Source organism: Lemur catta, chromosome 1, assembly GCF_020740605.2.
Source record: "Lemur catta isolate mLemCat1 chromosome 1, mLemCat1.pri, whole genome shotgun sequence".
NCBI classification, from domain to species: domain Eukaryota; kingdom Metazoa; phylum Chordata; class Mammalia; order Primates; family Lemuridae; genus Lemur; species Lemur catta.
In genome coordinates this window covers 122300837-122327618 of record NC_059128.1, presented here as the reverse complement: position 1 = coordinate 122327618, position 26782 = coordinate 122300837, and the positions used below count along the sequence as shown (strand labels likewise).

The 26782-nt window shown below is 35.9% G+C and overlaps 1 protein-coding gene across 6 annotated transcripts in view; it reads left to right on the top strand.

Annotated features, from left to right (window-relative positions):
• Positions 1-26782, top strand: part of ZEB1 (zinc finger E-box binding homeobox 1) — a 213579-nt gene that overhangs the window by 177580 nt on the left and 9217 nt on the right. For 5 of the 6 annotated variants that reach the window (XM_045554060.1, XM_045554098.1, XM_045554078.1 and 2 more), the window contains 4 exons: positions 2125-2184; positions 9380-9541; positions 20879-21081; positions 24978-25083. In XM_045554060.1, coding sequence (XP_045410016.1) covers positions 2125-2184; positions 9380-9541; positions 20879-21081; positions 24978-25083 — 531 coding nt within the window. Of the gene's footprint in view, positions 1-2121; positions 2185-9379; positions 9542-20878; positions 21082-24977; positions 25084-26782 lie in introns of all 6 variants that reach the window. The other variant, XM_045554053.1, reaches the window with a different exon arrangement.

Sequence of the window (26782 nt, the reverse complement as noted above, 5' to 3'; positions counted from 1 at the left end):
AACTACCCACTTAATTTATTTAAAAAGCTTTACTTTTCAAGGACACATTACCATATTTATAAAGGGAAAAAAATCAAAATACAATATAATCTGTACTAAAAGTTTTCTTTTCAGATTTCCAGAAGTAAAAGTGTTTGCGACACATGGAACTTTTTTTTTTTAAGGATAGAAAGAAGTAAGAAGTTTCTTTTACTTTTCCCAAGAGAAAAAGGGAAAAGGGCACCACACACAAGTGAAAGAAAGGAGGAGTCCTGGCTCTGAGGCCAAGTGGCTTGCACTTTTTATTGGGGGGGTTTAAAGAGGTAAAGGAAAACTATTGCTGTAGACTGATTAGCAGGAGACAGCTGTAAGACGTTATGGTGTTCATTTTTCTTTTTTTGTTCTCCTGGAGACTATCTTATCAGTTTCTCTGAAATGAGTTCTGGCCAGACTGGTCTAGCGAATATAAAGGAGGAGGATTTACACTTCCTTTCTGTCTGCTCAGCTCTTTTCAAAACAATCCCAGTGGGTGGGTAATTTTCAAAGACAGCGAGTTAAGACACATGTGATTAATGTTACTGACAGTGAATTAAGGTCCCTGCAGTTAATCTTAGAGATAGCAAGTTAGATAGTTTATTTTTCTTTGTTAGATAGTTGATTAGCAAGGCCATCCTTTCAGTAAGTAAAGAATCCCATTTCCTTTCTTTTCTTCACTATATAGTCATGTTTCACATTTGAAAAAAACTCCTTTCCCTCATGATAACCAAATGACTGCAGCACTTCAAGGCTTCATATCAAATACACCATTATCCAAAAGAAAAGAGGGAGCTATTCTTACAGAGTATTAAATAAGATCTCTGAAATTCATCCTAATATTATGTATAAGTCATATGTCTACCTCTGAAACAGCCATTGAAGCTAGAAGGATGAAATTTTCTGAATCTCTTAAGCTAACAAGTCCAGCCCTGTAGGTTTTGGTGGGATCAGTTTCTTCTGAAGTGGATTAACTGGTGGAGGAGAGATGGCTACCAGAAAAAAAATCAGGAATTTAGGACCTCCCGAACAATGTTGAATAGGAGTGGGGAAAGTGGACATTCTTTCCTTCTTTGCAATCTTAGGGGAAAAGGCATTCCCCGTTATACATAATGGAAGCTGTATTTTTTTTATAGATACCCTTTATCAGGCTGAAGAATTTTTCTTATTATACCAGTTCATTTAGAGTTTTTATAATGAATTGTCATTCTCTGCATTTAATGAGATTATTGTTTTTTTCTTTTTGAGTCCCTTAATATGTTTAATTATATTAATTGTTTTTCACATGGTGAACTTACTCTGTATCTCCTGTATAAACCTCAGTTGGTCACGATGTGTTATAGCTTTATACATTGCTGGATTTGATTTCCTGACATGTTTGGAATCTTTGTGTCTCTGTTTATTAGGGATACTGGTCTGCAGTTTTCTTTTGTAATAATATGATTTTATCATTTTTTAAAAACTTATTTTTAAACTTTATGCCTCTCCTCTAATTTTAGACTTCTGTTTAAACTTTGACAGGGCAACACATCTTTGCCAAAATCACAAATTCCTTTCATTGACAATGTGTCTATTATATACTACAAAATTGCCTGAAAGTTAGTGATAACCCATAAATTTCCTAAATTTCAATGTTTATCATTCAATTTAATACTAAAGATACGAGTCTTTGTCACTAGGGAATTCAATCTCATGTTTTAGAAATACTATTTAAAGAAAACACTAGAAATAAAGCCTTTTAACTATGAGTAGGTTTTTTAAATTAATATTATCATTATCTAGACATCACCTCAGAGTGCTGAGATTATCAGATGCACTGATATATAGTCTGGTATGTTGTTCAGCATCCATTGCCTCCTTCCCTGTTACTAAATTCCTGATTTTTTCCTGGAACTATTTTTTTAATTTTTTTAAATTTTTATTGATATATAATAATTGTATATATTTTAGGGGTACATGTGATATTTTGATACATGACTACAAAAATTTGGTCATTTTATTTAATGACAAAATCAGGGTAATTGGGATATCCATCACCTCAAACATTTATCTTTTCTTGGTGTTAGGAACATTACAGAACTATTTTAATTCCATGTTCTTTGATTTCAGCAGGAAAAGAAGGGCAAGAAATCCTGGGGCCTGAAGCTCAGGCAGATGAAGCAGGATGTACAGGTACTCTCTTGCCATTTTCCTTTGTACTATAGTCTTTGAAGGAGATCTTGGGTGTCACTAGGTTTTGCGTTTGTGAGTCCTGAGTTTAGTCTATTTTCTCCTCTTTTATCTTGCCCTCCTTAAATGTTTAATTACTTAGGCATATAGGGCACTACATAAAAAGTTAAAAGTAAATATTCTTTAAATACAATGTAAATTTACAGATTTATGTAATACAGCATATTTTCCATCCTGTAAGGATGACAAATGTAATCTACAGATAATCCAAAAATAATTGTTTGAATCAGAGTTTTAACTCCAGTCAAATTTTTGACCAAAGTTACAGAAATGCAGATATAACTATTTTGAGTTTCATTACTAGTTACCAGGATCTGCTTTGAATTGCCCACAAGACAGAAAGCAAAAGAAAAAAGAATAAGCAGATATCATGGGTTATCTATAAACTAGATGAGAATCATGAATATTGATGATTTGAGTGAACATGTCACAGCAAACAAGAGAATCATTTCTTTCTTGTAATTTCTGTGATTGAAAAAGGCCAAAATGAACTTGAATTGTAGTAAACAAGGAAATTTGCTTCTAGGTGACTAAAAGTACATACTCCCTGAGACTTAAGGCTATTCCTCTGTAATGGATTCAGATCAGATTTAAGAAGCAAAAGAGTAAGTGGAAAATTTAAATCGGATCTTATATATGATAATACCAGCCACTTTTTATTGTGTCCCCTAAGTCAGCTAGGACTATTAGAGTGTAAATTTCAAAAATGAATTCCAGATTATTAAAACATTTCCTCAAAATACTGTACTTAAAAGTAGTATAAATGTACTTTGTATATCAAACATAAATTAGGTGTTTCTATCATAGTTTTAATTATATTTTTCTTTTTCCTTCTCTTCTGCGACTTAACATTTATAAGAAACAATGGTGATATATCACCTCTTGTATTTTCCTGGATAGAGCTAGAACCTATTCTACTAAGTGAAGTATCCCAAGAATGGAAAAATAAGCACCACATGTACTCACCATCAAATTGGTTATAGATTTTTTTTTAACTTTCAGTACATTTATTCCATAAAGCCTTATACATTTCATTGTGTAAGATGAGTGTGATTCATGGTTAATAAATGTCAAGAATAGATTTTCATCTGTAATATAAACATTAGTACTCTCATACTTGTCAGCCAGTTCCATAAAACAGAGCAAATCTTTATGCTTTTACTAAAGGCAAATTCCAAATTAATTAAATAATAATGGAGTATGTGATAATTTGTGGTACCCATAGCCTAAGATTTTATATTCTGCCCCTAGCTTGGTTCTGTGTAACTTACATGAATAATATATTCAGATATGCTTGGGTATCAAATATTTGTCCTGCTAAGGTATAAAATATATAAAATATTTAAACTGGACATTTGTTATTAGTAAATAGTAGTGTTAATGAACACAAAAGAATGCTGTTTATTACTCTTTTAACTAATGTTAAACTTTGGTGACTTATAAATGTATTATTATCAGAGTTACAGAAAACTATCCTTCTAGGCAAAACACTAATAAAAAAGGTATTCATAGTTCCAACTTCACAGTATTTTGTCTGATAGTTTGCTCTTCACTATAAAAATCAATTAATTCTTTCACATTGAAGTACTAAGTGGTATGTAAATTTCCTCCAAAAAAAATTACATCGAGAAGGCAGAGTAACCTTGTATTAACCAAAGTTGCTGCTGAATTGTAAGGTCTCCCTCACCCTCAAGAAGATGACCCCTGCTGCATTATTTCCCTGGGACACAGAGTTAGGAGTAAGCAAACATTTAACAAAGGTCCAATAACTGTAGCTTTAAGAAAAGAAAGATGGAAATTGAACTTTTGAGACTTTTGAGCAGTTAAACTTTAAAATTATGTTTTGCCTTTGCTTTTGTTAACTTTCTTGACTTCTAGGGAATAACATGCTGACAAAGTAAGCAACATTATACAAAGATCACCATCATTAGTTCAGAACTGTGTCAGATCTTTCCTATAGCTGATTTCCTTTTGCAATTCATGAAGTTAAGAAAACTGTAGTCTGAGCTAAGTATTTAGAGAGTGAACAATTCACCCAAAACATCCTTTGTTCATTCTCAGAATCCTTTTTTTCTTGTTTATGTAGTCAGTAGTTTTGCAAAGTTTCAAAAAGGAAGATAAAGATAGGAGGAAGCTTGAGGATACTTTATTCTTGGTGGAAAATATAGAGATAGATAAACTTAGGTAAATAAAAAGATATTTAGTCTTTATATTAAATGTTTGCTCTCTCTAATTTGTGTTTATAGCCCTATAATTCTATACTTTGACAATCAGTTCTGAGTTTTGTCATGTCTAAAAGAAAACTAAATTATTATTATGTTTCTATGTATTTGTTCATCTTCCTAATATTTAGATACATAAGTTTATCATCTTAAGACCAGGAAATTTGATTTATAATTGGGCTTCTGACACTGCATTTCCCAACATTTTAAATTTTATGGGTAAAACTGCAGGATTTATGGTCTCAGCTTTAAGTTGGGCTTGGTAAATAGGGGTTCATGAAGACAGTGTAGTTGAATGGGAAGAGCCTAGAATTTGATACCAGACACCTAATGCCAAATTGTCTGTTCTAATAGGAATGTTCTTCTCCTATGTGATCTTGGAAAAGCAGTCTACCTTTTCTGACCCTAGCTTTTTTATTGATAAACATTTTAATTGTGAAGTCATAATGTGCACCTTGCAAGACTGCTTTAAGGAAAGTAGCTAACAATTACTACTTGTACTTCCTATGTGCCAGGTACAGTACTAATAAGCACATTACTATATTAATTTAACCCTCACAACAACCCTTAGAGGTGCTGTTATAATCATCTAAATTTTATAGTATGTAAACTGATTATATACTGCCTCATAAATTTCTCATAAAGTAGTTTCATGTTTATTTCTAGAAGAAGTATTTAGCATTAATTCTGTTTCTGTTTTTTGTTTAGCATTGAGATAATTTTATTCTCAAAAATATGAAATATAATTTTTGTTATAACCGAGTTACTCAATTCTTTATACATCTTCAGAATTATATACCAAGAGTTATGGCTATCTATCAATAAAAATATTTCAATGTCCTGTCAACTAATAATTTGGTTAAATACTTCTTCAATTTTGTTTAAAACAAAAATTCAAAGTCACCTCATTTGCAAAAGAATTTGTTTCCCAGTCTTTAGAATCATTCACTCCCTTATTTTCTGGGACATATAACAGAAAGATTTTACCAGTGCTTACCAAAGGACTAATGATACCTGTTTTTTGTTTTTCTTAATGTTTTTCTCACTTACATTTACCTTGTTTAATATATTCAGAAGTGGTTGGGGATATTGAAATATGGTTATTTCAGTATCATTTGCCAATACCTTTTTTATAAAAATCCTTTTACTACAGGTGCTATCTTTTGATTAATATCTTACTTCACCCAATTTCTGTAAAATTTCTACCTAATATCCTAACTAGCAAAGCCAGTTATCACTGTCATACCAATCAGCCAAATCAGACTGACTTTCTGTGAGGAAAAGAAGATGTCTTCATTTTTCCAATTCAAATAAATGTGTCAATACACATTTTGAGAAATTTTATAAAATGTCCTCAATAAGAAAATGTATGAGGAATATAGAAATTATAAATAAGGAAGACTATATAGAGTACAAATAAATACGTCTTATAAAAATAGCCAATAATGAAGTCAAGATTAAGGTGATATGATATGATCTAATTTTTATATTATAAAAATCTATCTCCAAATAAGTACACTTAAAAAAATCAGTGTCATATATGTTTATAATTTATTAAAGTAGAAAAGTTTATGGGCTGGGCGTGGTGGCTCATGCCTGTAATCCTAGCACTCTGGGAGGCTGAGACAGGTGGATCGCTCAAGGTCAGGAGTTCAAGACCAGCCTGAGCAAGAGCGAGACCCCGTCTCTACTAAAAATAGAAAGAAATTATATGGCCAACTAAAAATCTATATAGAAAAAATTAGCCGGGCATAGTGGCGCATGCCTGTAGTCCCAGCTACTCGGGAGGCTAAGGCAGTAGGACCCCTTAAGTCGAGGAGTCTGAGGTTGCTGTGAGCTAGGCTGACGCCACAGCACTCATTCTAGCCTGGGCAACAAAGCGAGACTCTGTCTCAAAAAAAAAAAAAAAAAAAGTTTATGTATAAAATATAGACTGTATAATTCTGAGAAGTAGTTAAAAATCATTCCAGAATATATATAATTTTTGTTACTAGGATATAGAAAATGTAAATATTTTATAAGATGGAGATTGCTTAATTGAAATAAATATTTATTTTAACCATCTTGTCAAATCTAAATGGAATCTCTAAGAAATCACATAAAATGTAAATTTCATTTGTGAGTTTTATCTAGTTTAACTTGAAAAATTGAAGTTGCATTGAAAAGACTTAATGTCACTGACTTGTGTTGCTTTAGCTGTTCAGAAATGCTTATTGTTCCAGCTAATGACAGATCCTAGCAATGATGTTTGAGAATATTCTTTGCTTTGCTCTCATCAGTCTCTTGAAGAGCAACAAATTTTTTTGTAATGGGGGTTGAACAGGTGAAGTCATTAAAAGAAAATTACCTTCCCTCTCTCTGGCCATATAACACAGTTGATTTCCCCTTCCCACCATTTCAGTTGCTATGCTTTAAGACTAATAAAAATTCATATAAACGGGAAAGACTAGAAAACCTATAGTGGTTTTATGTTGCCTTCCTAATCAGTATAGAGGGTTTTACCCAATCAGTATTTTAAACTTTTCTCCATTTGTACCCTGGAAGTTTTTACACTCCAAGGCAATACACCATATTAATTTAATGGATGGATGGAGAAATAGGTCTTTTTCTCTTTTTTCTTTTGAGAAAGTGAGAGCAAGGGATATTGTGAAAAAGGGAGAGCAGAGAGAAGAAACTTCAGGATGCTAAGAAAGAGCATACATGGAAGCCGAGGATCTGGGCATTGACTCACTTAAAACCAACAGTATAATCTCACCTCTTAATTACCTCTGGATCCAATAACCCGAGTTTGGTGACCATGAACTAAATACAGTTATCGGTATATAGTAGTTGCTACATAATTGATAGCTATTGGCTATAGGAGGAAAACAAATTATGGATCAGCATTATTATTATGTCAATGGTTCTCAGATTTTAAACAGCAGCCACCCTGGTGAGTTCAGTTACTACTACTGTGCAGGAGATTTAGCAAGATTGTCTTAATAACCATTGAACAAAAGGATGCCCCATACATCACCATTTTAATTTAGCCCAATTTCAGTGTACTGGGAAGGGCTGTTTTACAAATTTAGAACTGACAGTTCAGTCTGAAATCTACACCTGTACCCGAATGTTTATAACAGCACAATTCACAGTCGCAAAGATGTGGAAACAACTCAAGTGCCCATCAATCCATGAATGGATTAGTAAACTGTGGTATATGTATACCATGGAGTATTACTCAGCTATAAGAAATAACAGTGACACAACATCTCTTTGGTTCTCCTGGAGAGAGTTGGAACCCATTATATTAAGTGAAGTATCCAAAGAATGGAAAAACAAGCATCACATGTACTCACCAGAAAATTGGTTTCCCTGATCATCACCTAAATGCACATCGGGGAAGGATACCAATTGGATATCAGACTAAGACGGGGGGTGGGGGGAGGGGATGGATACATGCCTACATGACGAGTGCGTTGCACACCGTCTGTGGAATGGTCATGCTTGAAGGTGCTGACTCAGGGAGGTGGGGGGGGGAGGGGATGGATACATGCCTACATGATGAGTGCGTTGCGCACCCTCTGTGGAATGGTCATGCTTGAAGGTGCTAACTCGGGGAGGTGGGGGGGGGGGTAGGGGATGGAGGTATGACTGCATGGTGAGTGCCAGGCGCACTGTCTGGAGAATGGACGCGCCTGGGGCTCTGACTCAGGAGGATTGGCGGGACACGGACAATGTATGTAACCTGAGGTTTTGTACCCCCATGAAGAGCTGAAATTAAAAAAAAAAAAGAAGTCAGTCATGAGACACTTGGGAGCTGTACTAACCATTACAGCTGCCACCAGCATGGTCTGGAGCCAGTGCAGGAGATGGGGAGAACCATAGTGCAGCAATACTGTTTTGGAAACTCGACAGCACTCGGCTGCCTTCAGAGAGTGAAAACTTTCTGTTATCTCTTAAACCTTTCTAACTCAGGAAAAATTGCCTCTGCCTTAATCCCACAGTTAAACGTTTATTGAAGCAAAGAGAGAGAGAGAGAGAGAGAGAATGAATATTCCTGTCTGTATGTGAATACTAGAGGAGTTAAGAAATAATTTTCATCGATTTGATACCCTCTTACTAGAAATCTTCCTAACTATAGATAATTATTAAAGCTGTTTTCTAAGAAATCATATAACTGAACTGAACGTCACAGTGGTTTATATGAGAATGATTCAGATTTAAAGTGCAATAATCCCCTGTGATTTGTGGGGGATACATTCCAAGGTCCCCAGTAGACTGAACCCTATATATACTATGTTTTTCCCTATTTGTATGTACCAATGATAAAGTTTAGTTTATTAATTAGGCACAGTAAGAGAGTAACAGCAATAACTAATAATAAAATACAATTATAAAAATATACTGTAATAAAATTATGTAAATGTGATATTTCTCTCTCTCAAAATATCATACTATACTCACCTAATTTCAGACCACAGTTGACCACAGGTAACAAACCAAGGAAAGTGAAACTGTGGCTAAGGGGGGACTTCTGTACAACTTTAAATAAACATTATGATAGGATAGATTTTTAGGAAAGGGACCTTTGAGAACTAAAGTTTTCTTTTTTCTCTGCTTTATCATTAATTGAGAAAGAATTCAGTCAACTATATTACCTTCTCTGTGTTTTATTTATTGGTAAAATAGAAGTTTGCCTCTATAACTTGAAAGGGATTTTGTGAGAATTTCAGACATTTATAACATATTTATGAAGTAAAAGGACTTCTTACTAGATTACAACAAAACAAGTGGAATTCATTTTTAGTTTTCAGTAAATATTTCATAAAAATTAAAGAACAATTGTGTGTTTTAAGATAAATAATTTCTTGTTTAGGAAAACTTTGTAACAACTTTGGTGAAATTGCTTTTCATAAAGTATGCATTTCTTTTAGTAAAAGATGATGAATGCGACTCAGATGCAGAAAATGAGCAGAACCATGATCCTAACGTTGAAGAGTTCCTGCAGCAACAAGACACTGCTGTCATTTATCCTGAGGCACCAGAAGAGGACCAGAGGCAAGGCACACCAGAAGCCAGTGGTCACGATGAAAATGGTAAATGGACCTTAACTGTTGTTTTTCCTTCCCTCTATAAAACACCATCATTTCCGTTATTTCTATTACTCTATTATGGGAATCTATTCTATAGGGAACATTTTTGAGGACCAAAATTTATTGCAGGTGCCTATAGAGAGTAATCTGTTTTATTAATAGGACATTGTCCATGGTAACAGTACAAGAATAAATTATTGGCTGCTTGTGTATATAGTGGTAATGCCACTCCATGTGAAATGCTTAGAACAGCACTTGGACATCAATTTCCATTTATTTACATGGCATCAGGCAGCAGAAATGAGAACTAGGATGAATCTTACTGCCCTTTCATTCTTTTCCACTATTTTTTTAAGCAAACAAAACATGGTTGTCTGGTTCAAAACATATGAAACTGGAAATAATGGATTTTCTATATCTGATTTAGTCCTCTCTGATATGAACAGTCAGTGTATAGAGCAGGGAAAATGTAATAAAAATGTGTTCAGACTCTTCTGAAAGGAAATAGGCTGTCATTCTGCCCACCCACACACTATAAACACATGAAAATAGCATAGCATAAAAATGTTCCTATAAGAAATTTTATGCAAGAGCTGTATCAAGACTAGGAAGTTCCTTGAAACGTTTAGGATCCTTGAAGTGTTAAGATCCTAACTTTGGTTTTGTTTTTCCATGGTTCCTAGTTGAGTGGATAGATTTAGTTTAATATTCAAATAATCAACTTTGAAGTTTTTGGAAGAAATCGAGAAGGATGATATAAAAAACAAAACATTCCATTGCAGAGCGTCAACTGTATCTTCCTTAAGTCAGGAATCAGCTATGAAAAAGAACAAAACCAGAAGTTTCACTTCAGAACAGACAGGATTTTCTGTAACTAAATTGATAACAAAGGAGGTAGTAGAGCACTCTAGAACTGTGTTCCTCCAGTGTAAATGGACACGTTTCTGAAGAATGTAGACTATAGCCCTGAGGACACTGCATTTCAGCTAAATCTTAGCTCTCGTTGAGCTGTTTGCATATTTTGAAAGTTCATAGTTACTGGCATTGTAATGCCAATGCCTTAGGGTCTAACATTTCTACTTTCTTGGTTGTTTCTTTTTCTCCTAAAGAAAATGTGTTACCATTTTACCAGAAGAAATAGTAGATTATAATAGAAATGAAAGGGAAATAGAAAATTTAAATATATATATATGTATAATTTTTATGTGACAAAAAACTTTCAGAAAGCCCAATTGAAAACCAAAGAAATGTTTCATTCCATAGATCTAATAAGGTTAAAACTTGTAAAGTTTGCCATAAATGAACACAATAATATCCTAAAAATTTGGAAGCTAACTATTCTGTATTAGTATAATAAAAAGTCTGAATTATAGAATATGGTGTTAATTTTTATTCATTACTTTCAGGTATTTCATGTAATTTAATTAAATGCTAATAAAGTATTTTAAAATAAATATTCTGTCATACCAACACCATTTGTTTACATATAAAAAGTGATTATCTTTAAAAGCTCTTAAGCTTTTAAATTTTTGGTAGATTAAACATGCCCTCCTGCACGCTCTCCTTATAAGTTGTCAGTGGGAAAACTTTATTCCAACAGTTTGAATAATCACAAATTTTGAATCAGTGGGGAACAAATATAGGAGATTTTTTTTAGAGGTTTTATATATCAAGTAGTACTATCAGTTTGAAATGTTTATGTCGCCTACCAAAGGAAAATTAGGGTATAAAATTAAAGAATTTTGCCTTGAAAGCATAAGAATGTTCATAATCACAGATACTTAAATTATAAATAGTTCAAAAAAATGGTCAGACATAGGTTGGTTTTATTTGTAGTAGTAGTGAATTGCTGCCTTAACTTCATTATACGACTTATAAAAAGGAAACATTTTTTTCCTACGTGACAAACCTTCATTGCTAAAAAATTTTTTAAAAAACAAAATTCCAATGTTTTTTAAAAAAAGAAACAAAAACTTTCATTTATCTTTTAAACCTGCTAATTCTATAATTTATTATGCCAAATATTTAGATTTACTTTTCATTGTTTTATGCTAGTGGCCTAAAAGTATATATTCATCTCATATGTGTGAGAAAATTCAATAGATATTAATCTATGAAAATAATAAGTTGCTGTTAAAATATCATGAGCAACCTGTCATTTTATAATGATTATTATTTTGTTTACTAATTATAAGGAATAATTATTAATTGTAATTATAAGGAATGAAGATGAAGAAAATATGAGAGCAGACAGCTCTTTGACACTGTAGAGTAGGAGCAGCTTAATAGAAATCACATGACATTGTGATTTCTGTTAACAAAATATTATTTCGTTAATTAATGAAACAATACTTCTAATAATGAAACACCCACGGTGGTAGATGTTGCCTTTTGCCATTGTAACCAGCTAAAATCAATAAGATGAACTAGGTGTCTGGCAAGGAAAAGGTCCCAAATGTTGATTTTTCCACTGGCTTGTACAAATAGGGAATTCATAGTGGACAAAACATAACACAATTTCCAAAAAGTTTCCTCATGTAGCTAATCCAATCCCCAAAGAAGAGGGTCATGTTAGAATCATCCCAATGGAAAACTCTCTGGTTCAAGTTGCCTTGTTAGCTGGTAACAAAAAATACTATCATAAACTGTGGAGCTTTGGTCATTTGATTTTATTCATATATTTGATACATATTTTGTTTTTTAATTTTTTATTGATACATAGTATTTGTATATATATTTATGGGGCACATGTGATATTTTCTTACATGCATAGAATGTGTAAGGATCAAGTCAGGGTATTTAGGATGTCCATCACCTTGAATATTTATCATTTCTATGTGTTGAGAATATTTCAAGTCCTCTCTTCTGTTTTCAAATATAAAATACATTTTTGTTAACTATGGTCACCCAACTCTAATGAACATTAGAACTTATTCGTACTACCTAACTGTATGTTTGTACCAATTAACCAGCCTCTCTTCATTCCCCACCTCCTCCACACACACCGTTTTCATCCTTTAGTAACCATCATTCTACTCTCTACCTCCATGAGATCAGCTTTTGTAGTTCCCGCATATGAGTGAGAACATGCAGTGTTTGTCTTTCTTTACCTGGCTTATTTCATTTAACATAATAACCTCCAGTTCCATTCATGTTGCTGAAAATGACATGATTTCATTCCTTTTATGGTCTAATAGTATTTCATTTTGTGTATATACCACATTTTCTTTACCTATTCATCCATTGATGGACACTTAGGTTGATTCCAATCTTTGCTGTTATGAATGGTGCTGCAATAAACATGGGAGTGCAGGTATCCCTTTGATATATTGACTTCCTTTCCTCTGGATAAATGCCCAGTCGTTGGATTTCTGGATCATATGGTAGTTCTAGTTTTAGTTTTTTGAGAACTCTATATTATTTTCTACAATGGCAGTAATAATTTACATTCCCACAACAGTGTGCAAGAGTTTCCTTTTCTCTGCATCCTCACCAGCATCTGTTATTTTTTATCTTTTTAATAATAGCCATTCTAACTGAGATGAGATGATATCTCATTGTGGTTTTGATTTGCATTCCCCTGATGATTAGTGATGGTGAACATATTTTTATATACCTGTTGGCCATTTGTATGTCTTCCTTTGAGAAATGTCTATTCTTATCCTTTGCCCACTTTTGATGGATTATTTGTTTTTTTACTTGTTCAGTTGTTTGAGTTCATTGTATATTCTGGGTATTAGTCCCTTGACTAATAGATGAATAGTTTGTCCTCCAATTCAACAGATTGTCTCTTCATTCTATTGATTGTTTCCTTTGCTGTGCGGAAGCATTTTAGTTTGATGAAATCCCATTTGTGCAGTTTTGTGTTTGTTGCCTGTGCTTTTGAGATCTTAGCCATAAAATCTTTGCATAGACCAGTGTCCTGAAGTGTTTCTCCTATGTTTTCTTCTAGTAGTTTTATAAGGTCTTGCATTTGAGTTTTTAATCCATCTTGAGTTGGTTTTTGTGTATGGGGAGAGATGGGGTCCAGTTTCATTCTTCTGCCTGTAAGTATCCAATTTTCCCAGCTGTATTTATTGAAGAGGATATCTTTTACCCCAGTGTATGTTCTTGATGCCTTTGTCATTGGCTATTAATATGTGGATTTACTTCTGGGTTCTCTATTCTGTTCCATTGGTCTGTGTCTGTTTTTATTCCAATACCATGCTGTTTTGATGACTATAACCTTATGATATATTTTGAAGTCAGGTAGTGTGATACCTCCAGCTTTGCTCATTTTTCTCAGGATTGCTTGAGTTAGTTGGGCTCTTTTTTAGTTCCATATGAATTTTAGAATTGTTTTTTTTCTATTTCTGTGAAAAATGACATTGATATTTTGATAGGGATTGCATTGAATCTGTAGATTACTTTTGGCAATATGATCATTTTAACAATATTAATTCTTCCAACCCACAAGGATGAGATGTTTTTCCGTTTGTGTCCTCTTCAATTTCTTTCATCAGTGTTTTGTAGTTTTCCTATAAAGGTCTTTCACCTCCTTGGTTAAATTTGTTCCTAGGTATTTTATATTTTCGTAGTTAGTGTGAATGAGATTGCCTTCTTCATTTCTTTCTAGCTAGTTTATTATTGGTGTATAGAAACACAACTGATAATTGTATGTTGATTCATATCCTGAAACTTTACTGAATTTATTCATTAGCTGTAAGAGTTTTTTGGTGGAGTCCAGGTTTTTCTAGACTCATATCATCTCAAAGAGAGACAGTATGACTTCTTTTCCAATTTGGATGCCTTTTCTTTCTTTCTGTTGCCTAATTGCTCTGGTTAGGACTTCCAGTAGTATGTTGAATAAGAGTAGTACAAGTGAGCATCCTTGTCTTGTTCTTATAGGAAAGGCTTTCAGCTTTTCCCCATTCAGTATAATATTAGCTGTGAGTTTGTCATATATGACCTTTATTATGTTGCGGTATGTTCCTTCTATGTCTAGTTTGTTGAGACTGTTTATTGTGAAGGGATGTTGAATTTTATCAAATGCTTTTTCTCTTTCTATTGAGATGACAATATGGTTTTTGTCCTTCATTCTGTTGATGTGATGTGTCACATTTATTGATTTGCGTATATTGAACCACCCTTTTGTTCCTGGGATAAATCCCACTTGATCATGGTATATTATCTTTTTGATATACTGTTGGATTCAGTTTTGCCTAGTATTTTGTTGAGAATTTTTGTGTCTATATTCATCGGGGACGTTGGCCTGAATTTTTGTTGTTGCGTCTTTTTTGGTTTTGGTATCAGGGTAATGCCAGCCTTATAAAATGAGTTAGGGAGAATTCTCTCATTTTCAATTTTTTGGAATAGTGTAAGGAGAATTTGTATTAGTTCTTCTTTGAAAGTTTGGAAGAATTCAGCAATGAAGCCCTCTGGTCCTGGAACTTTCTTTGTTAGGAGACTTTATTATTGATTTAATTTTATTACTCTGTTATTAGTGGGTTCAGGTTTTCCTTCTTTCTTTTTTTTTTTTTTTTTTTTTGAGACAGAGTCTCACTCTGTTGCCCGGGCTAGAGTGAGTGCCGTGGCATCAGCCTAGCTCACAGCAACCTCAGACTCCTGGGCTTAAGCAATCCTACTGCCTCAGCCTCCCGAGTAGCTGGGACTACAGGCATGAGCCACCATGCCCGGCTAATTTTTTTGTATATATATTTTTAGTTGGCCAGATAATTTCTTTCTATTTTTAGTAGAGACGGGGTCTCACTCTTGCTCAGGCTGGTCTCGAACTCCTGACCTCGAGCAATCCACCCGCCTCGGCCTCCCAGAGCTAGGATTACAGGCGTGAGCCACCGCGCCCGACCCCTTCTTTCTCATTCAATCTCCACAGGTTGTATGTGTCCAGGAATTTATCCATTTCCTCTAGGTTTTCTACTTTGTTAGTGTATAGTTGCTCATAATAGTCTCTGATGATCTTTTGTATTTCTGTTGTATCAGTTGTAATGTCTCCTTTGTCGTTTGTGATTTTATTTGGGTCTTCTCTCTTTTCTTGGTTAGTCTAGTTAGTAGTTTATTGATTTTGTTCATCTTTCCAAAAACCTTTCATTTTGTTGGTCCTTTGTATTGTTTTTTTAAGTCTTTATTTCATTTTAGTTCTGGTCTGATCTTTATTATTTCTTTCTTTATACCTACTAATTTTGGGTTTGATTTGTTCTTCTCTAGTTCCTTGAGGTATACATCATTTGATTGTTGATAGGAAATCTTTCTACTTTTTTGATATAGGTGTTTATTACTTCCCTCTTATAAACTTTCCTCTTGGCATTGCTTTTTTTGTATCTCATGGGTTTTGGTATGTTGTGTTTCAGTTTTCATTTGTGTCAAGAAATTTTTTAATTTCCACCTTTTCTTCCTTGACCCAGTGGTCATTCAGGTCATGTTTAATTTCTATGTATTTGTACATTTTCTAAAGTTCTTCTTGTTATTGATTTCTAGTTTTATTTTATTGTGGTCTGAGGAGTTACTTGATACGATTTTGATTGTTTTACATTTGTCAAGACTTGTTTTGTGTCCTACAGTGGTCTGTCCTGGAGAATGTCCTATGTGCTGATGAGAATCTGTATTCTGTAGCTGTTGGATGAAATGTTCTGTAAATGTCTTCTAGATCCAGTTGTTCTAATGCCCAGTTTAAATCCAGTGATTATTTGTTAATTTTCTGTGTAATGCTGAGAGTGGGGTTTCAAGGCTCCAACTATTATCATATTAAATTCTATCTCTCACTTTACATCTAATAATATTTGTTTTATATATCTGAGTGCTGCAGTTTGGGGGTACACATATGCTTAGAATTGTTATATCCTCTTGTTGAATTGATTCCTTTGTCATATACAATGACCTTCTTTGTCTCTTTCACTTTTTTTGACATAAAGTCTGTTTTATATGACATAACTCCTTCTCACTTTTGGTTTACATTTACACAGAATATTATTTTTTTTTCCTTTTACTTTCTGTATTTATAGGTGAGATGATTTTCTTATAGGAAGGATATAGTTAGGTCATTTTTTAAAATCCACTCAGCCATTCTATATTTTTTAAGTGAAAAGTTTAATCTGTTTGCATTCAGGGTTTTTATTGATATGTGAGAGTTTAATTCTGTCATTTTACTAGTTAATTTCTGGTTGTTTTACATATCCTTTGTTCCTTTTTTCTCTCTGATTGTTTATCATTGTGTTTGGTGGCTTACTGTAGTCATAACATTTGAGTCCTTTCTCTTCCTTATTTATTTTTGCTCTACCAGTGGGTTTTATACTGTTGTGTGTTTTCATGATGGTAAATAATTATCCCTTCGTTTCCAGGTGTAGGACACCCTTAAACATTTCTGTAGCGCTGGTCTCATGGTGATGAATTTCCTCAGCTTGTGCTTATTTAGGAAAGACTTCATTTATCCTTCACTTACAAAGGATAACTTTACTGGGTATTGTATCCTTGGCTGGCAGATTTTTCTTTCAGCCCATTGAATCCCATTCTCTCCTGGCCTGTAAGGTTTCTTCTGAGAAATCCACTGTTAGTCTGATGGAGGTTTCCTTATAAATGACTAGACACTTTTCTCTTGTTGTTTTTAGAATTCACTCTTTTTCTTTGACTTCTGACAGTTTGACTGTAATGTGTCCTGAAGAAGACCTTTTTGAACTGTATCTATCAGGGGATCCCTGAGCTTCTTTTATCTGGATGTCTAAATCTCTTGCTAGATTTGGGAAGTTTACAGCTATTATTTTATTAAATAGATTTTCTATCCCTTTCATTTTCTCTTTACCTTCTGGGACAATGAAAATTCAAATATTTAGTTGATTTATGGTATCCTTTATGTCACATAGGATTTGTTCATAATTGTTAATTTTACTTTCTTTATTTTTGTCTGACTGGGTTATTTCAGAAGACCTGTCTTCAGATTCTGAAATTCTTTTTCTGTTGGATCTAGTCTATTGTTGAAGCTTTCACATGTATTTTGTGTTTTATTCAGTGAATTCTTCAGTTCCAGAATTCCTATTTGGTTCTTTTTTTTTTATTCTGTCTCTTTGGTAAATTTCTCATTCATATCCTGAATTGTTTTACTGATTTCTTTGTATTGTTTTTCTGTGTTTTCTTGTATCTCACTTAGCTTCTTTAATATCATTATTTTGCATTCTTTTTCCAGGATTTCATAAATTTCTTTTTGATTGGAATCTGTTGCCAGAAAATTATTGTATTCCTATGAAGGTGTCATAGTTCCTTTCTTTATAATGTTTCCTCTGTCCTTACTTTGATATCTGTGTGTCTGGTGTAACAGTCACTTCTTCCAATTTTTTGTATTTGCTTTCATAGAGGAGGATTTTCCCTAAAGATGTTATCTATTAATATGGTGTTGGCTTTGATTCTGGGTACATGCTGTAGTGTAGCTTCTGTATTATTTCTTTGGTTCTAAACAACATCTGTGGTATTTGTGATTCCCTTGGTGGCTTAAGGTGTGGTTGTTAGTGGAGACTGTGGTAAACTTTTGCTGGTAATGAAAGCACCAGTGGGCCAGGCCAGCCCTTGGGCCCCAGTGGTGGCAGTGGAAGGCCAAATATGCCTGTGCTTGGGCCCCAGGGTGGCACATGCTGGGTCCAAGTGGGCTAATTCTTGGGCCTCCAGGCAGCTTGCCCAGGTGCTGGTAGTGGCAGCAGTGGGCCAAGTGGGTGGGCAGGTTCTCAGGCCCCTGGACAGCTGGCATGGGTTGGGCAATGGCAGTACCGGTGGCAGAACAACTCTCTGGTTCCCAAGCACTTTGCACTGGTGTTGGTGGTGGCTGTAACAGGTTTACAGGCTAGGCAGACCTGCTGGTGGTTTGTGTGGGTGGGTACTACCAGGTGTAATTGTACTGGTAGGTTGCGTGGACCCGACCTCAGGGCCACAGGAGGAGTGCGCAGGTGCCAGCATCATTTGACTGGGCTGGGCAATCCTCGGGCCCTGGAGCGCTTTGCCTGTGTACTGGGGGCGGAGTGCAGAGCCTGGCCAGGTGGACTTGCCCTTAGGTTTCCTGGTTGTGTATGGAGACACTAGCTGTGGTAGGAAGGGGCATGGTGATCCTCAGGCCCCCGGCAAAATGCCCAGGTGGAGGCTCTAGTGGCTGTATTGTGACCCTACTACTGGGGAGGGCGGGGTTGCATTTAGTGGCAGCAGCTGTAGGCAGGTATCTGGGAACATGCTTCAGCCGGAATGGCTGCGGGCAAAGTAGCTTGTCTTCAGGTCCTTGTAAATGCATGGCAGCTCCACTACAGAGGGCAGTGGGGTTGCTGCCAGTGCCTCCTGCTTTGGCTCCAATGGTGGTAGCCCACAGTGGCAGCAGATGCAGGTGGAGGAGTCTGTCCTTGGGGCACATGAAAACACTCAGCTCCACTGCTTGGGGTAGCAGGGTTATTACCAACAGCTCGTGCTTCAGCCCTGGCTGCAGTCACCAACAGTGGTGGTGGCTGTGGGCAGGGGCTGTCACTGGGGTTCCAGGGATGTGGAGATGCAGGGGCTGTTGGACCACTGGACTCTCAAAGCAGTGTCTTCCTGTAGCTGCTTAGGTCTTGGGGCTGTGTAGGACCCAGTGTGAGCTCCCTCTTTGGAGAAGTGCCATCACATGGTCTCCAGGTTGCTCCCTATGTTAGTCTCAGGGCCCAAGAGGGTCTCTTCCGTAGCAAGGATTGCAGGAGTCTGCAGTGGAAACACGGACCACTGGAGGTCTCTCACTCTTTCCCTGATTTGGGAAGCCTCTCCAGGCTCCCAGACAATCCTGGCAGAGCAGGCTGCCTTGCTTCCCTCTTCTTCTTTGCTTCAGGTGGTTCCTGTCACTTCTCTGTTGGATGCCAGTGTTCTCTCTTAGATGATCTATTCAAAGTGTGATTATCTACTCATTGTTTTGGTTCTATTGTGGAGGAGATGAGTACCCGATGCCTCTAGCCAGCCATCTTAAAGCCCCTCCCTCAGTATAATTGACTAGCTATTTAGAGTTCAGGTGCTCAGTCTATTATTTGCAGACTGGTCCTTAAGAAAGACATTTAATTTATATGGATTCAAATTTCAATAAAGTTGTGATACATGTTTATAAAGCATTTGGATATTTTTATGAAATTATCTTTGGGTATCTGTTTTTCTATAAGGAATTCAAAATGAAAGTAGAGATGATATTTACAATAGTATATCACTTAGCAAATAAGTCAGATATGAAAAACTCCTCTTAGTTAAATAATAATGGGCAAAGTATTACATTTTAGGATTGTCAGGTTTTGACAGTTTTGTGTGTAAAAGTATAGTTCATTCAGTAAACTCTAATTTATCCAGCATGCTTTTGTTTTCTGAAAGTTACATCTATCCCTACATGTGCAATTATAGAACAGATTTGTCAGTTATTTCAATAGGGGAAAGAACAGAAGGATCACTTATAGGAGGCTTTTATGTGCCAGGCCTAGATCTGGCCCCTGTCACTCTTTGTCCCCCAACCCCATACACATTCGTCCTGGTTTGAACTCAATCATATGTCCATAATTCCCTTACTCTTTGATGACAATGACTTCATAGTGTCATTTTCAAATTCAGAAGAATAAACATTAAATAATGATACAATTGTTACCAATAGGAAGATTCTTTTGTAGAGTACAATTCCACTTTAATATGTATACATTTACAAATGTAATCTTAAAATTCTAATTTTACTTTTATTTTTCTTTGTCTAATTAACCGTACAACAGAGGGGAAGAATTATAATTTAGTGGAGAAGATAGTGACTGGAAAGTTAGACAGCCCATGTTTGAATCCTGACTTCATCATTTTCTGGCTCTGTGCCTTTTAAGTTATTTAACGTTTTTGCTGGGCCTCATGTTTTTCTTTTCTTCTATTTTTTTTTTTTTTTTTGAGACTGGGTCTCACTCTGTCACAGGCTGGAGTGCAGTGACTTGACCACATTCACTGCAGCTCCTAACTCTGGCCTCAAGCAATTCTCCTGCCTCAGCCTTCCAGGTAGCTGAGACCACAGGCACATACCACCATGCCCAGCTAATTTTCTTTTTTAATTTTTTGTAGAAACAGGGGCTTGCCTTGTTGCCTGGGTTGGTGTCAAACACCTGGTCTCAAGCTATCCTCTTGCCTCAGCCTCCCAAAGTGCTGTGATTATAGGCGTGAGCCACCGCACACAGCCACATTTTCTCTGTTATAAAATAGAAATGAGTATGATTGTATCGTTTTGAGGATCAAATGTAAATTGGGTAGCATGATATCCGGTACATAGCATAGGGACTCAGTGGAAACTTTGGTAATATTTTCTGTATGTTTTAAGCTTATAATATATGATTTCTTTTACAGGAGCACCAGATGCATTTTCCCAATTACTCACCTGTCCATATTGTGATAGAGGCTATAAACGCTTTACCTCTCTGAAAGAACACATTAAGTATCGCCATGAAAAGAATGAAGATAACTTTAGTTGCTCCCTGTGCAGTTATACCTTTGCATACAGAACCCAACTTGAACGTCACATGACATCACATAAATCAGGAAGAGATCAAGTAAGTGAATGACTGAGAGTTCACTAACTTTCTAAGTTTTGAGGACTCAGCCCTCAATGGAAGGCTAGGGTTTTAATGTACTTAAAATTGAAAAGACAAGCACTACATGTACTCACCATCAAATTGCTATTAACTGACTTAACTGACCAACACTTAAGTGCACATATAGTGGTAACATTCGTCGGGTGTCAGGCAGGAGTGGGGAGGAGGGGATGGGATGGGTGTGTTCACGCCTAATGGGTGCGGTGTGCACTGTCTGGGGGATGCACACCCTTGAAGCTCTGTCTCAGGTGGGGCAAAGGCAATTTATGTAACCTAAACATTTGTACCCTGTACTATGCTGAAATAAATATAAATAAATAAGTTAAAAGGACAGAGCCTTATCTGCAGCCTTATAAAAGTGAAAGTGATTATTTGAATTATCTGGTCATTTCTGAGTTGAAAAGCACATAGGAACTTATTTTAGAGATAACTATTTATTTTTTTCAGATAAGATCCTTTCCATCTTGATGTAATTTTTGCTTATACCAAAACAAACAATTCTCCAGGTTTAGAAGGTTTCAAATTGCATTTGACTAAAATGTTCAGTGTAGGAAAAATAGACATTGGTTACATAAACCATATTATACTAACCAAATAGAGAATAAAATCAACCAGTGAAGTTTAATTTTCTTTGGACTAGTGACTATTCTCAGTGAAAGCTACTGTGGTTTTTACCCTATAGTAAGGGGATTGGCCTCCTCTAAGAATGTGAAGTTTATATTTTTTATTCTGAAGACTCAGTTTTCATATGGTTTATTCTACTTCTATGTCACTGTGCCCCAATTTCTGGAAGTATAAACCAAGACTATTTTGAAATTACATTTAAACTGTTGGCTCTAAGGAATAAAGTCAAAGAAACTTTTACCAATTGTCCTTTTTACAAGGTTCTGATAACTATCAACAATAAAATTAATTTTGACTTAACACTAACTTTAAAAATCAAATAAATATTCAGCTGCACAGGGCATGATGTCAGGGTATATTTTGAGGTTGAGGTGCATGTCCAGTTTCTTACACCAAAGGATTATGAGTATCTACATACCTAAATGTGTGAGAACTTTGCCCTGAGTATGTACCTGCTAGAAGTCACATATCCCATAAAGAACAAGTTAGACCATGTATTAAGATGATGGCTAAACCAAACAAAAAAATTATAACAGGAAAGGAATGATTGAGCGCAGTTCAACGTATTTTCTTAGGACTTTGGCAATAACATTCATGAGGTAACAAGATAATGGGGAGAAAGTGGCAGTCAAGGAAAATAGAACCAAGATTTCACAAGGTTATGGTTAAGTCCATGAAGGAGCACTTGAAGTGGGAGACAGCAGCATGAGCAGGATGGACTTGGCACAGAGAAGGGGCTACCCAAGACAAATGCCATCGACTCACTGAAGGCCCTCCTGAGGAGTCTTAACCTGGGACGGAACAGAAGAGTCCCGACACGTTGCAGCACAGGGAGGGTTTGGGAAGAGACCTATTCACGCAACATTTAGGAAGCAGACCCATTCTGTAACCACTGCCACCAGATTTGTCTATATGATGGGCCCTTGTCAAAGGGTAAGACAGATGGAACTGGTAATGAAAGCAGAAGATGCCATTATAAAAAAAAAAACCCTCTAAAGTCTTTGAGCATGAAAGCCACTTTTGTGATTTTTGTGGTGCAGACAAATGTAATGGGTTTTATATATAAATGGGTCAGACTGAGGCCAGGAAGGAGCTGTGATAAATGTGGGGGCCAGTAACATGAGGAAATATAACTGGGAGGTCTGGAAGCAATTTAGCGTGTGAGGCAGTAAACCAAAGGACATAATGTCTGTCTTGCTGGCCTTTGAAAATCACACTGCAACCACAAGCTAAGCATTTCCACGTCTTACTGATTTATTTTATCAACAAATATTTGAGTTTCTATTATGTGTTAGGTCCCGTTCTAGGTGTTAAAGGCACAATAGTGAAAAAGACAAAGTCTCTGACAGTAGGGAGCATGTATGAGTAGGTGATATCAAACAAATAAAACAAACAGGTGGTATCAAGAAAAATACAGCAGGAGAAGAGGACAGAAAGTGATGAAAGCTGCTAGTTTTTACAGGGTAGGGAGGCGTTTCTGGGAATGGGACATCTGAACTGAGGCGTGAATACAGTGAGGGGCCCAGCAACGGACTGTCTGGGGAAGGGCGTTCCATTCAGAGGGGACAGAATGAGACACAAAGAGCCTTGAGGCCAGGCCTTGCAGGCATGCCCTGGGAACAGCAAGGAGGCCAGTGTCAGTCGGGGGAGAAAGGTGAGGCCAGAGGGGTCTTAGGGGCCACAGGAGAGAGGCCCTGACATAGGCCACGGCAAAGACTGGATTTTATTCTCAAGTGTGATGGGGAATCCTGTGAAGGATATTGGATTTTTTAAGGGAACACTGACTATTGGGTAGAGAATAGATCAAGCGACACAAGAATGGAAGCAGGGAGACGATTCAGAGGCTATTGCTCTAAACCAGGCCAGAGGTTGTGTGACCCGTGTGGGGAATGTTGGAGTCAGAATATATCCAGACGGTTTGCTGATGGGCTGGGTGAGGGTGTAAGAGAAGGAGAGGAATCAAGGATAACTCCAATTGCAGGCCTAAGCAGTGACCAAATGAACGAGGATGCTATTCACGAAGAGGCAGCACCAGAGAAGGGTCTGGTTTGCAGTCGGGAAATTAAGAGTTTGGTGTTAGTCGTGTCAAGTTTCAGACGGCTACCACCCTGCAGTTGGCAGTGTCAAAAAGCCGTTGGCTGTAATAGTCTGGACTTGGGGGAGAGGTTTAGAGATAGAACTAGGTATATAAATACCATCTATGTGGTATTCTAAGCCATGGGTTTGGATGAAGCAGGGCCTGGTACTTACTCTCTTTCCTTCCTGTGGAAAAGACAGAGGAAGGGAGGTTCCGGGTGTGTGAGTATGAAGCAGGTGGTGTTGAGTTCAGCCTGTATAAAGATCAAATCTTAACAGTCAGAATTAATGGAAACATAGCCAAGGAAAAGGAACAGCGTAAAGCAAAGCAAGGAGAGAGAGAGGAGCCGTGTGTGTGCAACGCGCTGTGACTAGCCTCATAACTGAGGCACGGACTTCTCACGGAGAACTGATGAAGAATCATCTTGAAAACTCAAGAGCTGTAATCTTGGAATCCACAGACTCAGAATCTTTATTCAGAGGCTAATGGGGATCCTTCAGATGTTTATGAGCAGGAGCTGATACAATTCAATTCAAGCAATGTTTTTGTAAGATTAAGTGTGAAGAATACATTTGAGATATATAAAGACAGAAATTTGATAAACCAAACAGAAAGCTATTATAATAGTCCACATTTGGCTGAGAAAAGGAAGTATTTTTTTAAATCATCAGGTTTAAAATACATTTTGGAAATATCAAACATAAGAGACAAGATAAAGTACTGGAAAAAGCCTGCCTTTTCTTCTGTTCAGAGACCTTGTTCTTGTGTTGCGTAATGGTGCTTTAGACAGATTATTAAATATTCTTGGACTCAGTTTCTTTATCTGTAGAGCGCAGACAAGATAATCTCTAGCTCCTAGTAAAGTGTGTATTACTTTATTTTGCTAAATATTATATTTTTCAATAAAATATGATTCTGATACTTTAAATTAGAAAGTGGAGATTTTTCTCTATGTCACAATTCTTTTTCCCAGTATCACCATCCTTTTGGGTAGTAATTTCAAGTGTTAGATTTTTGTGACTGCTACAAATTGAAGCTTTTAAGAAATAAAACAATCATCAAACTCACCTGAAACATTACTTATAGCATATTGGATGTTCTTTAGTCTAAAGTTCTTTTGCTTTGCAAATAAAATACCAATTTTTTCTTACAGAGACATGTGACGCAGTCTGGGGGTAATCGTAAATTCAAGTGCACTGAGTGTGGGAAAGCTTTCAAATACAAACACCACCTAAAAGAGCACTTAAGAATTCACAGTGGTAAATATTTGTTTTCTTTCTATACCCTGAATATCATAGCATATGTGGTAATAAATAAATCTGTGATAACATGAGATCTACGTACATGGTCAGAAACTCCTCGCTTTTCTTTTAGGATAAAGACTAATGTGGAGAAATTTTCTGTTTATAAATGGTTTTTTATTGGATTCTTAACCTTTGACTAAAAGATATCAAAGTAATGTAATATGACGTACTCCAGAGTTCCTTATCAGAAGATAACAGCGTATTTTAGCAAGTACAACTTGAAACTACTTCAGCTTTCTGATGAATGTTAATTTCATTGCCTCCTTTGCACAATTAACAAGGGGATGAGAAGGCACGTAGAGATAAGACTTGCACGGAGGAGTGGGGGGAGGGTATCCTCCATGTGAGGAGCAGAAACGGACTCCAGGTGGGAGTGGTGCAGAGGACACGGCGCGGAGCAGAGAGGAGAGGACTGCGGCACTGACGAGAATCCAAACGGAAAATGTGCCGCGTCTTCACCTTCCTGTTCCACATCATTTTCTAAATTATTACTTCACAAGATGAATATTATCATATGATGAAAGTATTATACCTATTTTAGAAACTTACAGGAAACAGAGAGCTATATTTGCATTTCTTTACAGACTGTACTTGAACAAAAGCTTATAAAGAAAACTTAGTAGCATCCCACATTGTACAATGAAATCTGTGCTTTCCCCATTGATTTTGATATGTTATTATAGATTTAAATAATTTTAGTAAAAAAGAACTGTTGTGAATGGGAACTTATGGGTGTTTGCACATTGCTTATTTTGTGAAAATTATTGTATTGACATTTATATTTTACAAACACCTTTCTACAAAATAGTATAGTTGGCTTTGTGGAAGGTGTGGGTGATACCTATGTTTTATTTTGGAACTGCATTTCTAAAAGTATTATTGTATTGCTCGTGGAGGTTAACACTTAAATAAGCTGAAGTTACCACTTGAAAATGCTCAAACCAAGATTCTTACCAAAACATTTATTTATTTTCACACATTGATTAATGTTTCTGAAAAGTACAAGTTGTCAGCCTGCCACAGAAACCTATTTCTTAGCTCCCAGATATTGAATAGCTTTATCAATAATATATTTTTAATAGCCTACCTTCTTACCAGAAATGATTTGAAGGTAAAAGTTATAGCTAATTCAAGAGAGTCTTAAAATGTTGAAATTGGGGTAGAGGAAGGAAAATAAAATAAAAGATTAGAATAATATTCATGTACAAAATTATTTTGTCATACTGCAGTCTTGTAGGAGGATTTATCATATCTATAAATGATACAAGGTTGAGAAGCATAGATCATAACACAATAGTCTAGAAACAAGAAGTTAAAATTTAATTGCAAAATCTTGCATTGATATTTAAAAATCAGTCTCCAGTTCTAAATGTGAATGGTCCAGAGCTCAGTTCGAGCTGCCAGCATGCTGCTGCTGCCTCCAAAGCTAATGCAAATTTAGGCCAGATAATGGAACACAAAACTCCACTGTGCTCTGCACTGTTCATTCCTTGTGTGCTTATTTCTGTACTGTTTTTAAAATTATTTAATATGAGACTCTATACCTTTAATAGAGCAATAATTTTAATTTAAAAATATATAAGAAAAATTAAGAAAGTAAGACTGACAAGAAATAAATGTATAAAAACAAAAAAAGGTTGTGAAATCTCCTACA